Source organism: Sus scrofa, chromosome 1 (assembly GCF_054392235.1).
Source record: "Sus scrofa isolate SSC_HxYL_T2T_F1_AM1 chromosome 1, Sscrofa_HxYL_maternal_Yorkshire_Landrace_v2.0, whole genome shotgun sequence".
In the NCBI taxonomy this organism is placed as follows: domain Eukaryota; kingdom Metazoa; phylum Chordata; class Mammalia; order Artiodactyla; family Suidae; genus Sus; species Sus scrofa.
The window spans coordinates 18,876,695-18,893,147 of record NC_139383.1 but is presented as its reverse complement, the minus strand read 5'-3'; the positions used below and the strand labels follow the sequence as shown (position 1 = coordinate 18,893,147).

General features: G+C 38.0%; 1 protein-coding gene and 1 long non-coding RNA gene across 10 annotated transcripts in view; one reads left to right on the top strand and one right to left on the bottom strand.

Annotated features, from left to right (window-relative positions):
• Positions 1 to 16,453, bottom strand: part of LOC102160169 (uncharacterized) — a 426,691-nt gene that overhangs the window by 71,620 nt on the left and 338,618 nt on the right. The window lies entirely within an intron of this gene.
• The window catches only part of LOC146405956 (uncharacterized), a 42,035-nt gene continuing 35,194 nt past the window's right edge, over positions 9,613 to 16,453 (top strand). Inside the window, exons 1-3 of the mRNA XM_085020439.1 lie at positions 9,613 to 9,760; positions 10,343 to 10,483; positions 14,644 to 14,679. Coding sequence (XP_084876565.1) covers positions 9,613 to 9,760; positions 10,343 to 10,483; positions 14,644 to 14,679 — 325 coding nt within the window. The remainder of the gene's footprint in view (positions 9,761 to 10,342; positions 10,484 to 14,643; positions 14,680 to 16,453) is intronic.

Below are 16,453 nucleotides of genomic sequence, written 5' to 3'. Positions count from 1 at the left end.
CCGTGAAGAAATTGTACTAATTACACTAGGCAATCATAGACGTATCACCATTTCTTAACTATCGATGCATGAATTGTTATACCTATAAATAAATATGGACTTCTTTTTCACAGCATCTTTTCATTTGTTTTTGCCTCACTCGCATCGTATGGAAGATCCTGGGCCAGGGATTGAACCTATGACTCAGCAGCAACCTGAGCCACTGCAGAGAAATCACTGGATCCTTAATCTTTTGTGCCACAGTGAATACTTTTTCATTTTTGAAGTCTAGTGTCAGTCATTAGTATAACATCTACAGTATTTTGTATCATTTAAGACAATATTGATGCACATACTGACAGATGATTCACCTTGTAAACAAAGTAAGTTTACATTTTCAATAAATCCATTACAATACTGTAAATGTATTTTTTCTTCCTTATGTTTTCCTAAAAACATTTTCTTTTCTCTGGTTTACTTTATTGTAAGACTACATATAACATACAAAATATGTGTTAACTCTTTATGTCATCAATAAGGCTTCTGGTCAAAAATAAGCTATTAATAATTGAGTTTGGGGGAGTCAGAAATTATACTTGATTTTCAACTGCACAGGGATTGACATCCCTAACCCCTACATTGTTCAAGTGTCAACTGTAGTAATATTGGTATTTTTAATTCCCTTCAAGTTAGGTGAAATTCAGCTGCAAGTATATATTTTGACTACACTAGAAATACATGGTATATTAAATAAGTTACAATGTTCATACCTATACCTGAATTTATTGAAAATGCAACAGGTACACATACAGACTGACGTACAGGTGGTTTGCAATTGTGACTCAAATATTTGGAATGAGGTTGCTATTGGCGATACATTTTCCAAAACAGTGAACAACCCTTTTCAAAGATAACAATGTTTAGTCTGCCCTTATTGTACACAACAGTTGCATTCCTGAAATAGTCAGTGAACTTTAAGACTGTGCAAAAACTACTTATCTCTTAATATATCTTATGAAATTATGTTCTTGGTTCACCGCCTTCCTTTTAGACTACACGAATGATGAGCCATTAAAATCATACAAAAGAGGTAAGATAATTCCTTATTGTATGTAACACTTTAAAAAAATTAAAAAAAATTGAGAGGTGTCTAAAATTCTTGGCTTTTACTACTAAATAGCAGTAGTTCTCTCCTATTATTGGGACAACCCAAAATGCCCCACCGCCAGTAATTCCTAAATATTCTCTTCCACTGAGATGGCATTTTTCCCACTGAGATCATCCTCATATAGAAAAACAGTAGAGATTGCTGGGAAACTGAATATAGTTATGTCTGTGGATCAGAGTTAATAAATAACTCTATTAGAATACATAGCCATATAAGTGTTCTCCATTTGTTGATTGAGTTAAGCGAGGTTGAGCTATGAAGCATATTGCAGTTCCTACAATCCGGAGACTGTTGACTCTAACAAAGTATATGGCTCACCATTTGGTTTCTTTCTTCCTAATTTCCTACCTCCTACCTCTGCACAACCTCCTAAGTACTTTAAGGTCAACCCCTCCTTTCTCAGGGCCTCTTGTAAAAGCAGAGAAATAGTTTTCCTGTTCTGCAGTCACAGGCCTGCCTCTGAGTCAGTAGTAATAATCCCCAGGGTGCAACTCTGATGATAATGAATCATCATTACAAGAGCAATTTAATTCCTCAGTGCCTCCAACACCTCCACTGAAAGAATAGGATTGTGGCTTTTCCATTTGCAAAATCAAAAGTGTTCACTCAAGTATTTTTTGAAATGTAACAAAGGACAGTCTTCATTTCAGTGAATCAGAAAATTGCTGACAACTTCAATAAACTTTTAACTGGCTTCTAGATATCACATTTCCAAAAACATGAAATAATGACTTCTAGTCTTGAGGCCCCTGTTAAACTATTTGCACATATTGCATATATTCTGTATATGAAATGTTGCACAGATTCTGACATGTTGGCTAATATTTATCTTGCATCTCTGTCTCATTCAAAAGAAACCTTTGCATCCACTGACTTTTGGAAAATAGGAAAATAGAGGGAGAAGTGGAAAGAAGAGCCATGTAATACGGGACCTTGCCTCAGAGAAGAAACTGTGTGCTGCCACCCTCAACCCCTGGCCTCCTATATAATAATCATTGTTTATACATGATTTACATACATACATACACACACATATATTCATACATATGTATATTCAACCTATAACTTTAAACAATTCTAACTTTATTCCAATAAGTCAAACACTTTTAATATATTTTGTTAACTATAAATACTCACTGATCTGTAAATCCCTTCCCCATCTGGCATATAATATAATGACACTCTTTATTTTCAATGTTTATCAAACTGATGATTTCAGAATCACCAATTCAGATAGCATATAGATGTCTCTTTCATTCCACTGTAGGTGGTTGATATATTTAGACGGATACAAAGAAAACTTATTAAAAATGATGTTTGCCTTAGTGGAAAAGATTCCAAATTAACAAGTTACATAGTAAAGACTTATCAGTTGATATTTAAATAATTAAATAAGTCATGATTATACCTCATGGGTAAAATTGGGCTAAGTTGGTTAATATCTTTATAACATTTTATGGATTTGAAAATCTACATGTTGTTTTCAACAGTAAGATTAGTTTAAACTTGTGCAGATGACCAAAATTATATTAGATACAACTTCATCAATGACCGTTTCATTAACTAATAAGATAATACAAAATTGTTGCTCTATATTTTTTCTCAAGGATCTTTGAAGTTTTCATGTATTTCTCCATGAACTCGGTCAATATTTAACTCTGTTGCTTGTAAAGTAGCATGTATACAAAGCCTGCATATTTTACAATAGGATATACGGAAAACAACCTTTGGCAAATAATATTAAAGTTTGTATAAGGAGCTTTATTTCCATAGCAAAGCATCTGAGGTCACCAGATTGACTTTTAAAAGTTAACACTCTATGAAAATAGTTTTTAGAATAGTCAGCTTGAATTCAGAAGATGATTTCCAACAGAAATCATGATCCATACAGACTATTTATCTTTACTCATCCTTTTTCACTAACCTTTTAGTCATCTATAAGTACAAAGAAGAAAGCAGGAAAAAATCCAAAGAGTTTCAGGTGTGTTTTACAGATATAATTTTAAAATGTCCTAAAGGGAAGTGAAAATTCCTCATATATCATCTGCACATTTCAATAACCCTTGGCCTTCAGTATCCTGGATAGTTCAAATGTGGCCAAAAAGCTCTATTTTTTCAGTTGTGTCATTATTGTTTAACTACTTTGTCACACTAGGATCATTTATGATACTTTCTATAAAGACTTTTTCTCTGTTTTCTAATGGTTTATAGTTTCCTTGAGTGCCAGGACTACATCATAATTGCCATATATCATGCATCTTAATTACCCACAGATTAGAACATGATACCACACACAGTAGGCTCTCAGTAGATTATACTTGAATAAATTTTCATAATTGGGGCTATTAAGCTGATGTTAAAATGGGCCTAAGTCAATGCCTATGATCATTTTCACAAAATGTATTAGAATGGCCTTCAAGTGAAAATACTAAAAAATACAGTTTACAGAGCTTTAGAAAAGATGTATACCATTAAAAGACTGTGTTAACACCAGATGGCCGATTGTCAACAATGTTATTTTGCAACATTCACAGAAGACGTATGGCCGATTGTCAACAATGTTATTTTGCAACATTCACAGAAGACGTATATCATAGCTTCATTCTCCAAGTAGGATCTTAATCTATACCCATGAAAGCAACCAGGGATCTCATAGTCATGCAGTTAAAATGAGCATATTCCAAACCTGTGACACTGTGTCTTTTACTGATGTCTTTGGCCAGAGGGCATCCCTTTATTTGATTCTTGCCCTTTTTCCGCCACACAACTCCAATATACAAGTATATACAATTGTGGGTTAGAGAATAAACAGTAACCACACCCATCACTGCTTCGTAGCAATTCTGAAATCCCTCAGGGTAGATGTTGTGAAAGTCCTCTTCCAAGCAATAGGGAAGAGCTTGGATCAGGTCTGACTCTGCTCTCTAGAAAGACCTTTCTGTTCAGGGGATCTCCATGGTCCCTGGTTCCATAGAATTTTTTTTTTGTCTGTTATACTTTTTTGCCACCTCTGAAGTGACTGTTTGAAAGTATGTCCTTCCTAGAAGCTGACGAGTGTTTGCATGTATTGCAGTTCTTCAAAATTCCTGTAGATATATTGTATATGGATAGAGATAAGAATAGAATAACTGTGATGATAATAATAAAAACAGCAAAGTCAGTTAAAAAAAAAAGGATAGCAAAAATTTCTATTCTTATCTTCCCAGGAATCTGTGGATACTGTGATGTACATTTCATTTCCTCTCTCTATCTGCCCTGAATCCTGTTTTCTGGGTGGTCTTTTGTTTGTTTGTTTATTATCGGTTTTTTGTGGTTTCACTTTTATTAGCAACAAAAGAGCTAAAGCTGAGTCATGAGCATCTCAAAGTGACTGTTCATTATATTAGGATCTGTTACCTCATTTGCTGTCCTTTCTGGCCTGGGTTTTTCTTCAAATCTATGAGTTATTCAGAGTTCCCGTGGTGGCTCAATGGCTTAAGAATCCAACATAGTGTCCGTGAGGATGCGGGTTTGATCCCTGGCTTCCCTCAGTGGGTAAAGGATCTGGTGTTGCTATGAGCTCCAGACTCAGCTCAGATCTGGTGTGACCATGGCTGTGGCATAGGCTGGTGGATGCAGCTCCAATTTGATCCTAGCCCGGGAACTTCCGCATGCCTCAGATATGCTGTAAAAAGAAGAAAAAAATCTATGAGTTACTCAAATATCTCTCCAGTGACTTTTTTTCTTAAGTTAACCAGAGTTTGTTTCTGTTATATATAACCAAAGAATCATAACTTATACACGCAAAACTCATTTTGGGTTCTATTCCTTGAATTAGTTTCTATTTGAGGGATTCTGAAATTTAGAATACATACTTTAGAAGTTTTCAAAAAAAGAATGACCTACATTCCAGAGCAAATGTTCTTAAACTGGAGGCTTTGAGTGGGCTTTAGGTGACCCCTGAGCCTCCTGTAATTAGACATATTTTCTTTTGACAAAATCTGTAACTTTCATCAGATTATTAAGAAGTCTCTAACCCATAAAATTCTAACAACTACTTCTCTAGAAATTTATTTTTAGTTTTCAATTAGCATGTGAGAGAGTAAAAAAATTATTTTCTTTTAGCGGCTTTTTTTTTTCTTTGAAGAATGGCTTAATACGTAGTCAACTTGGAGACATTTTCTTGGAAATAAAGCTCTTCAGTATTTATTAGAATGTATCGGCAAATGTTATGAAATTTATTTACTTCTCTGAAGGGAAGGTTTTTGTTTTTTTTTTTTTTTTGGTTTGTTTTTTGCTTTTGCTTTTTAGGGCCACACCCAGGGCATAGGAATTTCCCAGGCTAGAAGTTGAATCGGAGCCACAGCCTATGCCACAGCCACAGCAACACCAGATTCTCAACCCACTGAGCAAGGCCAGGGAGCGAACTCGAATCTCCATGGATACTAGTCGGGTTCACCACTGCTGAGCCACTGCAGGAACTCCTCTGGAGGTTCTTAAACAGAGTATAAGTCATCTAGTTTAAATCTGTCCTCAAAAAAATTGAGTTGGACATCTTATCAATGTTTAACCTTTTCCAAACCTATGTTTTAAAAATTGTCTTCTGAAAAAAAAATGGTATCTAAATACAAAATACTGTTTGGTGTCAGAACTCTGTGCCAGCAGTTATTAAGAAAGAAGTAAGAAGAAAGAGATTTAACTGGAAGGTCGTCAGTTAAGAAGTAGAGGTGGAGACTCTGCAGTAGGACGGCCATGTGGGAGGCAGAGAACTGGTTGTGTACAGAATCCTTGGCAGGAGCTAATACACTCATCCAAATGTTGCACTTGAAAATGTCAACATTATTTTTTTTCAGCAAACAGATCTCTCTATTTTCATAAAAGGACTAAACAGATTCAAAAACAATGACAAGAAAAATAAGAGGGTTTCAATTAGAGGAAAACAGAATGCTGATGCAAATACAAAGCTTGGTGGGCTTTGGTGTTACTGCAAATCTGGTGGGATAATTAATTGAAAAGTGTTTCCTCTCCAGGCAGCTCTCAGTAGAACTCAACAGCTATCCCAGTGTGCACAGCCGTCTTTTTCCACTAGTTAAGACAGAACATGAAGAAAACTGCCTGTGATTTACACTGCCAATGGAATGTGCAAGATCAGTACACTTATTCAAGTTGGAATTTAGCCCAGACTCTATTCTTGTCAAAGGAAAAAGGAAAAAAAAATGGCTTAAGCATTTCAATAAAGTATAAGAACATTGGTTCATTGGGGCTATAGCACACCTTTCCAGTCTCTCGGATTTCCGTTCAGTTCTGCATAAAGTTTCACATGCTTTTCTTGATAGACCAGTACCTTTTTAGTTTAAATAAGCAGTTGCTTATCTATTTGGTTTTTAAAAGATAGCTATTTGAGAAACCCTGACTTCTAGTCTTGTCTGTGCTCTTCTCCACTAAGCAGACCTATAAAATCTGGAAAAGATGTCAGAGAACACCAACGGAGACTTCTGGAGGGTTGTAGGAAAGTGAGCTGTTCTTGGATCCCAGAACTGGAGGAACAGCACAGGAGCAAGGCTATCTTTCTTCACTCCACACAACAAAGAAGACTACCCAGACCCATTGTTTTCTGATCACCAAACTAGCAAAGGAAAGCAATCAAGGTGGGTTCACTTTTTTCCCCATTAGAATGGGAATCCTTCGGACAATATCAGCTAAGCTGACACCACAGGCAAGGATAATCAAATGGGAGCCCCACCACAAATAAGCAGTTAGAGAAACTATTACAGTTCCTTGCCAAGCCTGCAATTTTCTTTTTTTCCATGAGATACCAAGGCAGGTTCCAGGATCTGGCAGGAAGAACACAGCTATAGAAACATCTTTGTCCCTAGGGAGCCAAGATTCTCTAGAGCACAAGCCCTAGAGTGACTGAAACAATATTGACAGAGGAGGAATTCCTCTCCCCAATATTAAGGCTATTTAGCTATTATAATCAAAACAATATGATATTGGCAGCATAGTAGACAGTAGATCAGTGGAACAGAATAGAGGACCCAGAAATAGAGCCATACAAGTATGCCTAACTAATTTTTAACTGAGATGCAAAACCCCTTCAATGGAAGAACGATATACAACAAATGGTACCAGAGCAACTGAACCTCCATAGACAAAAAAGAAAAGAAAAAGATAAAAGAGGGAGTTCCCGTCGTGGCGCAGTGGTTAACGAATCCGACTAGGAACCATGAGGTTGCGGGTTCGATCCCTGGCCTTGCTCAGTGGGTTAACGATCCGGCGTTGCCGTGAGCTGTGGTGTAGGTTGCAGACGCGGCTCCGATCCCGCGTTGCTGTGGCTCTGGCGTAGGCCGGTGGCTACAGCTCCGATTCGACCCCTAGCCTGGGAACCTCCATATGCCGCGGGAGCGGCCCAAAGAAATAGCAAAAAAAAAAAAAAAAAAAAAAAAGACAAAAAAAAAAAGATAAAAGAACCTCAGCCTAAACCTCTTGCCTCAAACACAATTTGACTCAAAATGGATGATTGATTGATTGATTGATTGATTGATTGATTTATGTCTTTTTGCCATTTTTTGGGCCCCTCCTGCAGCATATGGAGGTTCCCAGGCTAGGGATCCAATCAGAGCTGTAGCGGCCAGCCTAGGCCAGAGCCACAGCAACACGGGATCCGAGCCGTGTCTGTGTCCTACACCACAGCTCATGGCAACGCCGGATCATTAACCCACTGAGCAAGGCCAGGGATCGAACCCGCAACCTCATGATTCCTAGTCAGATTCGTCAACCACTGAGTCACAACAAAAACTCCTGGATGATATATTCAAATTGGAAACATAAAACTGTAAAACTTTTAGAAAAAAAATATAAAATCAAATCTTTGGAATATTTGGCAAAGAATTCTTAGATTTGACATCGAAATCACAATCCATAAAAGGAAAAAATTGGTAGTATGAGCTTCGTCAAAATTAAAAACTTGCTCTGCAGGAGTTCCCGTCGTGGCGCAGTGGTTAACAAATCCAACTAGGAACCATGAGGTTGCGGGTTCGGTCCCTGCCCTTGCTCAGTGGGTTAACGATCCGGCGTTGCCGTGAGCTGTGGTGTAGGTTGCAGACGCGGCTCGGATCCCGAGTTGCTGTGGCTCTGGCGTAGGCCGGTGGCTACAGCTCCGATTCAACCCCTAGCCTGGGAACCTCCATATGCCGCGGGAGCAGCCCAAGAAATAGCAACAACAACAACAAAAAGACAAAAGACAAAAAAAAAAAAAAAAAAAAAAAACTTGCTCTGCAAAGTGTCATATAAAAAGAATAAAAAGTCAAGCCACACATTGGCAGAAAATATCTGCAAACCACATATCATATCTGACAAAGAACTAGTTGTTAAAATATTTAAATAATGCTCCAAACCCAAAAGTCAACAATTAGAAAATGGGCAAATGGCCTGAAGAGAAATCACCGAAGAGGATGGAGAGATAGCAAATAAACACTCCAAAAGTTTTTCAACACCCTTAGCAATCAGGAAAATGTAAATTAAAATAAAAAAAATATCAATGCATAGTTTATCAGAACGGTTAAAATAGAAAATATTGACAACACCAAATGCCTGTGAGAATAAGAAGAAACTAGATCACTCATGTATTGCTGGTGGTACTATAAAATGATACAGCCGCTTCGGCAAACAATTTGGTAGTTCCCCCCAAAAACCAAACACACAAATACCACATAACCCAGCAATTGAACTTGTGGGCATTTATCCCAGGAATGAAAACTATGTTCACCCAAACACTTTTCCATGAATTATCATAGTTGCTTTATTCACAAGGGCCAAATATTGGAATCAGCCCAAATGCACTTCAACAGGTGAATGATTAAACAAATGCTGTTAGACACATACCATGGAATATATTTCTCAGCGATAAAAAAGGAACAAACAACACACGATGGCCTGGGTAAATTTCCAGGGAATCATATTCAGTGAAAATAGTCAGTCCCCAAGGGTTACATTCTGTATGATTCAATTTATAGAACATTCTAGAAACAACAAAGTTTTAGAAATAAAGGACACATTCCTGGTTGCCAGGATTTGGAGAAGGGAGCCTGGTTTTCATTCACAAGAGCAACACCAGGTATCCTGGTGGTGTTGAAAGTGCCCAGAATCTTGGCTGTGACAGTGGATATGTAAACCTACACAGATTTAGAGTGTATAGCGTACAGAATGAAATACACATACTCAAAGATGAATTCAAAAAAAACTGTAGAAATCAAATCAAATTGGTGAATTGTATCAGGGTCAATATCCTCAATGGGACCTTATATCAAAGAACAAGATAATGCCCTTGAGGGCTTTGGGGTTTGGGGTTTGTTCAGAGTTGTCCTGACTAGCTCTGATTTTCTTGCTTTCTTTCTATATATGAATGGGGTTGATAAGTGTCAGGTTGACACCAGGAGCTATGAGCAGTGCAGCACACGAGCAAGGGCTCAGCATCTGGGGTGGCGATGAAGATACAAGGTGACCAAGATACAGAACCAGCTGCAATGGGGAGATGTCCCTACAGGCTCAAAAGAAGAACTAATCGCTGTTTGGATTCAGTTCACATACCTATGTTTCAAGGATTTGAAATGAATCCTCACTTATCTGAAATCAGTATATTAATCCTAGCTTTCAAAGAGGAAGTAAAACTGCTTCTCTAGCTGTTCCTTTCCAAGTGACTTTTCCCATCTGTTGTACTTTAATTTGGCTGGAATTTTGTGTGTTAAAACATAGAGCAGAGACAAGTCAATTACAGGACAACTTGATGCCACATTTAAAGGACTGGTGAAATGTAAAATGATTTCCAAGCCTCAGAAAAAAGGCTGAATAACAGAGTATTCAGAATAAATCTTTACTTGTGAGGACCCAAAACTAAGGAAGGCCAAGGGGAAGAAAATGCGGTGTTGCAAATCAATTTATTTCAATTCCCAACAGAATTTAAGTTCATTATGTAAACTTTCTCCTGAGCACAGCAGGGGAGGAAAGCTACATCTTTATAAATCTTCAGTGATCCAATGTCCCTCCTGCAGCTCTCTCATAGTCTGCCCCCTTTTAATTTTCACCTTCCATTCATCCTTCTCTTCATAGTTGCTAGGAGACAAGCATTCAATTGTTTCTCAAGGGAAAGAAGGCCTGTTTGCACTTTGAGCACTTCATACCTAGACCACACCTACCAAAGGTGTTGTCACTGGGCAGATAAACTAAGTCTGGTATTATTACCACTCATCGATTTACCTATAAAGGCCCCCATCTCTATCGCAGCAGTGGACAGAAGTTTGCTATCACATTTCAGGAGCTCCCCAGCTTCTCCTCACTTTCAGTGTCTCCTAAAGGCAGGTAAGTGGAAACCATGGACTCAGGTTTTCCACACTAAAGTGTTCTCATTACCAGGTCTCTTCTCCCCTCAGAAAATGAAAACAAAAAGCAACATGAGACAGAAGCAAGAATTAATAAATGGTGAGTATTTATATCCTATGTGAAAAAATATATATATAGTCCCTTTGTCATTCAAAATTACAGTGCTCAAAATGGTGTGGGAAGAATGGATAAAGATGATCAAAAACAAACCTTTTAAAAAGTTGTTTTTTACATTATGGTACTGGGGAGTTCCCATTGTGGCTCAGCGTGTTATGAACCCGACTAGTATCCATGAGGATGCAGGTTCAATCCCTGACCTCCCTCAGTGGGTTAAAGATCCAGCATTGACATGAGCTGTGATATAGGGCATATACATGGCTCGGATCTGGTGTTGCTGTGGCTGTGGTGTGGGCTGGTAGTTGCAGCTCTGATTCAGTCACTAGCCTGGGAACTTCCATATGCCATAGGTGTGTGCCCCCCCCACCCCCCATCAAAAGCAAAATAAATAAATTATGATACTGAAAAAAAAAAACAAACCCTGCTTAACCTAGGAGTCCAAAGCTGGAGAAGCATCCCTCCCAGGCAGGAGCAGGAGTGTGGAAATAGAACCAGTACTAGACCCAGGAATCAACAGTCAGTTTGTAGAAACATTCAAATTTATATATGGATTCAAATTATTCAGGAAAGAGCAGTCACATGCGGTATGGGAAAGCCTAGTCCAAAACTTCAGCACACCTTATAGATTTATTCTTATTGTTTTACAAGGTTAATTCACATTCATTTTTAATAAATTTGAACAATATAGATATATCTATGTCTACACTTAGCTATCTATCTATGTAAAATAGCTTCAGTATGTAGTTTTTGGCCACACCTACGGCATGTAGAAATTCCCCAGGGAAGGGATCAAACCCATGTCACAACAAAGACTTAAGCTGCTGCAGGGACAATGCCAGATCCTTTCCACTGAGCCACAAGGGGAATGTGGCAGTGTGTAGCTTATCTACTATGTTTGATAGGAGTTTGTTTATTTATCACAACTTCCTTGTGAAGTATAATAACTATTCTGGATATTCAGCTTAAAAAAAAAAAGTCAAGTTAAAGAGGAGGCAATTATGTTATTCAAAGTTTTACAGTAAATTATGGACCTGGGATATAATCTTTGCATTGTGTCTCAGAATCTTAAAACTAATGACTAGTGTGCTATATAAGCACAGACATAATCTCCTTTCATTGGGTCATTCCAGATCATTCCCAATCATTTTTGCCAAAAGGAGGTCGTAACTTAGAAAACATTCAACAACTTGCTTTTGTCCACTCACCAAGCATAGAAAAATTTGCATATCATTATGTATAAATCTCTTCAACACCTCCATGCCTTGATTAACAACTTTTATTCATAACCCGAACTGTGCCACTAAGTGTAAAGTCATTAAATTGAAAATTAATATGTATAACAATTTTAACGGGAAAAATTATGATACCTTTCAACCCAACATAAGATACCAAAAACTATTTTCACAGGGAAAAATAGATGGACAATAAAACCAAGTGTATATGAGCAATAAAAAACAATTTGCAAGGAAACAAAGTCAGTTTTCCATAAGTGAAGTAAAAGTCCTAGTGTCATGAAGGTTTCGTGACCTCCCTGAGAAGGACCAGGTAGTAAAGGGTAGAGCAGAGGACAGGTACAGGAAGAAGTCTAGGAAAGACTGAGGAAGGTGAGGTAACAGGCTTTTAGCCAGACATTCAATACCCCGTAGTAAGTAAACTATCTTAAAGGAGGGCAGGATATTTCTGCCTCCCTCTTCCATCCTCTTTCATCACATCTCACTTTTGCTCCATGATTAAAGTTTCCTCGCCATCCTTTTTGAAACGCAATTTGTCCATTTTTGAGCCATTTGCGGGCTCATGGTTAACTTTCAAAGTAGACTTGAAAGTAAAGGCTAAATGCAAGAGTGGATCAAAACATTTGAAAATAGGAATGTAGGTGCATAAAAGACCAAAGAGTCATAGAAGTTGCTGCTCTTTGATCCCTCTCGCCCTGTATGCCTGGAAAGGAAATTGTCGGGGATCAGGCAAATCAGACAGCAATTCAAATTTGTCCTGAAAATCCCCTCTGCACAAAAATTATCATGTTGAGTAAATTTTGAGTGTGTCCCTCAAAATTTAAAATGATAAGTCAAAATATTTTTCTTGAGGAGTTCTGGCTGTGGTGCAATGAGTTAAAGGATCCGGCATTTCTGGAGCTGTGGTGTAGGTCACAGCTGGAGCTCAAATTCAATCCCTGGCCCAGGAACTTCCATATGCCATGAGTGTAGCCATAAAATTAATGTATATTATATATATACATAATATATATATAATTCTTTGGATCGAAGGTATTGTGTAGGTTTTTAGGTGAAAGCATTGTTATAAAAAATATATAGTCATCCAAAAAGTGGTATAAACTTTCAAAAACCATTATGGTAAAAAGTTAGTAATTGAAAAATCATTTTGTGAAGTAAATCTATAGCTTTGGCAAATTATAGAATTGTGTATAATGAATAAACTGTGAATTATTGAATCAGTCTCCCATTAATGAATATTTAAAACTTATTTAATACTATTATCATCAGTGTTGAAGTGAACATCCTTAAACTTACTTCATTCAGGCTCTATATAAGGTTTTTTTATTCATTTTTAAGGTTTTATTGAACTATTTATTTAAAGTATTTATATAAAGTAGCTTATTTACAATGTTGTGATAATTTCTGTTGTACAACACAGTGATTCAGTTATACACACACATCCATTCTTCTCCAGATTATTTTCCCATATAGGTTATCACAGAATACCGGGTAGAGTTCCTTGTGCTATACAGTAGGTCCTTATTGACCATCCATTCCATATACCATATATAGGGTTGGTTTGTTTTTGTTTTGTTTTGTTTTGTTTTTGCTTTTTGGGGGCCACCTGTGGCATATGGAAGTTCCCAGGCTAGGGGTTGAATTGGAGCTGTAGCCGCCAGCCTACACCACAGCCACAGCAATGCCAGATCCTTAACCCACTGAGCGAGGCCGGGGATTGAACCAGCAACCTCGTGGTTGGTTCCTAGTTGGATTCGTTTCTGTGCACCACAATGGGAATTCCATGTACAGGTATTTTTTAATACAGATTTCCTGACATGGAATTGTTGAGTCATAGGACAGACATATATATCACATAGATTACTTCACACAAGGTTTGAGGTAATTTACATTCCCTCTAATAATATATGAAACTAATATCTATTTCCCTTCAACTTCATCGATACTAGAAATTATTAATTTTAACAAATTCTATGGTTCTGATGGGTGAAAATTTTTCACTAATTACAAGTCAGGGTAAGCATCATTATCAATTTGATTACTACTTTTATAAATATTCTGCAAGTATCTCCTCTCCATTTTTTTCTGTTGTCTTATCGTTTTTGTCGTTATCCATTTATTGAAGCTTACTTGTACTTAAGGGACGTTAACATTTTATTACTTACATTTTGGTTTGGTAAGATTTTTTTTTTGTCTTTTTTTTTTTTTTTTTTTTTCCTTTTCTAGGGCCACACCTGCGGCATATGGAGGTTCCCAGGCTAGGGGTCTATTCGGAGCTGTAGCCACCGGCCTACGCCAGAGCCACAGCAACATGGGATCCAAACTGCATCTGCAACCTATACCACAGCTACAGCAACTCAGGATCCGAGCCACATCTGCGACCTACACCACAGCTCACGGCAATGCCAGACCCTTAACCCACTGAACAAGGCCAGGGATCAAACCCGCAACCTCATGGTTCCTAGTCAGATTCATTAACCACTGAGGCACGATGGGAACTCCCTGGTTTGGTAAGGTTTGACTTTGCTTATTATATTCCTAAGACACAATCAGTTCCACATATTTTGTTGTTAAATTTGCCATTTTTTTCCATTGTGGCAGCTGAATTTCTTATCTTGCTAAATAGGTTTCATCTATCATTAGTTTATTACAAAGAGTAGCCAAAAATTTTCTACCATGGCTACTTTATGTAATTTATGTTAGAGCTATATAAAAATTATTTTGTTAAGCTATGTGTGTGACAGACCCCACTCATGCCCACCAATCTCTGGATTCTCCTCTCTTACCTAGGCATCCAGAAGATGGTACTTCTCAGCCTTCGGGCAGGTAAGAAGTGCTTTATGGCTAGTTGTGACAGATGGATATGAGTCGGTGTGATGGGTGTCACTTCCATGCTGGAACAGAAAACAGCTCCTCTGCGATTTCCTATCCTTTGTTTCCCTGTTGGCAGCAAGTGTGGAAGCCATGCTTTGAAATATCAGAACTTGAAGGCCCCAGCAGCTCGGGTCTTTGGGCCATGTGTGGAAGAGAGTAGCTATGGAGATTCACCAGACCTGCACTGGATTTTTGCATGAGCAAGAAAGAAACACTTTGTGCTAATCCACGGAGATTTTTACAGGCATTTTACTACCCTTATGTTACTAGCATAAACTCAGCATACCCTGACTAATAGAATATGATATCATATGATTGCATAATGTGCAGATGATAGATGGATGGAGAGATAGAATTTACTTCCAAGTTGATAGCTGAACTCAAATCACTATATCACAAATACAAGGTTGAACAAAAGAATGAAGATAGAATGCATATTAAGTGATTTCATAACATTAACTTCGAACACAAAACAAAGCTGGTGTTAGAAGAGTGGTTACTTTTAGGAAGGGGAGAATTCGTCAGAGGCAAGGGAAGAGACTGAGAGATGACAGTGTTAATCTAATTTTGACCTAAAAGATGGATACTGTGTTATCCTATGCTCAGCATGGTTTTAAAATTGAATTTACATGGTGTCATTTTAAAACATCCTACAAAATGATTTTTTTCACTCCAGTGTATGCTGTAGGTATGCTGATACACATATTAGTTAGATTTAGTTCATCTGAATTTTTTTCTCTAATATCTTAAAATACTCCATGGCTTTTTGCAGACTTAGGTATTATAAATCAAGTAAAATGTGCTTTTCAATTTTTTTCATCACTATGGTCTTTCATATAATGGGGAAAAATGGCCGAACTACAGGACAAAATTACTTTTTCCTTAAAAACAGAAGCACAAACACACTTGTATTTCTCTGTTACCATTGCTCTTAATATAGCCTCATCTATTTATGCTAATTACAATTTAATCAAAGTAATTAACTTCCTGTTCTCGAAGAAACCTGGGGGGGGGGGGTATAATTAAAGATTATCATAAAAAGACCAACAAAAAAGGGAGTTCCCATCGTGGCACAGCAGAAAATGAATCCAACTAGGTACCATGAGGTTGTGGGTTCAATCCCTGGCCTTGCTCAGTGGGTTAAGGATCCAGCATTGCCTTGATCTGTGGTGTTGGTTGCAGACACGGCTCGGATCCTGCGTTGCTGTGGCTGTGGCGCAGGCCGGCAGCCGTAGTTCCTATTAGACCCCCTAGCCTGGGAACCTCCATATGCCTTGGGTGTGGCCCTAAAAAGGAAAAAAAAAAAAAGATTATCTGTCATACATCAACTTTTCCTGGCATACTTCAATGGTTTTTCTTTCTTTCTTTCTTTCTTTTTTTTGTCCTTTTTGCTATTTCTTGGGCCGCTCCCGCGGCATATGGAGGTTCCCAGCCTAGGGGTCGAATCGGAACTGTAGCCACCAGCCTACGCCAGAGCCACAACAACGCGGGATCCAAGCCGCGTCTGCAACCTACACCACAGCTCACGGCAACGCCGGATCATTAACCCACTGAGCAAGGGGAGGGACCGAACCCGCAACCTCATGGTTCCTAGTCTTGGATTCGTTAACCACTGCGCCACGACGGGAACTCCCAATGGTTTTTCTATACTTGCTGCATTACCTGGAATTCTACTTATTTCCTCTCGGCTGACTTTTTGCTTGTAGTAATAAATATATCCTTCAAT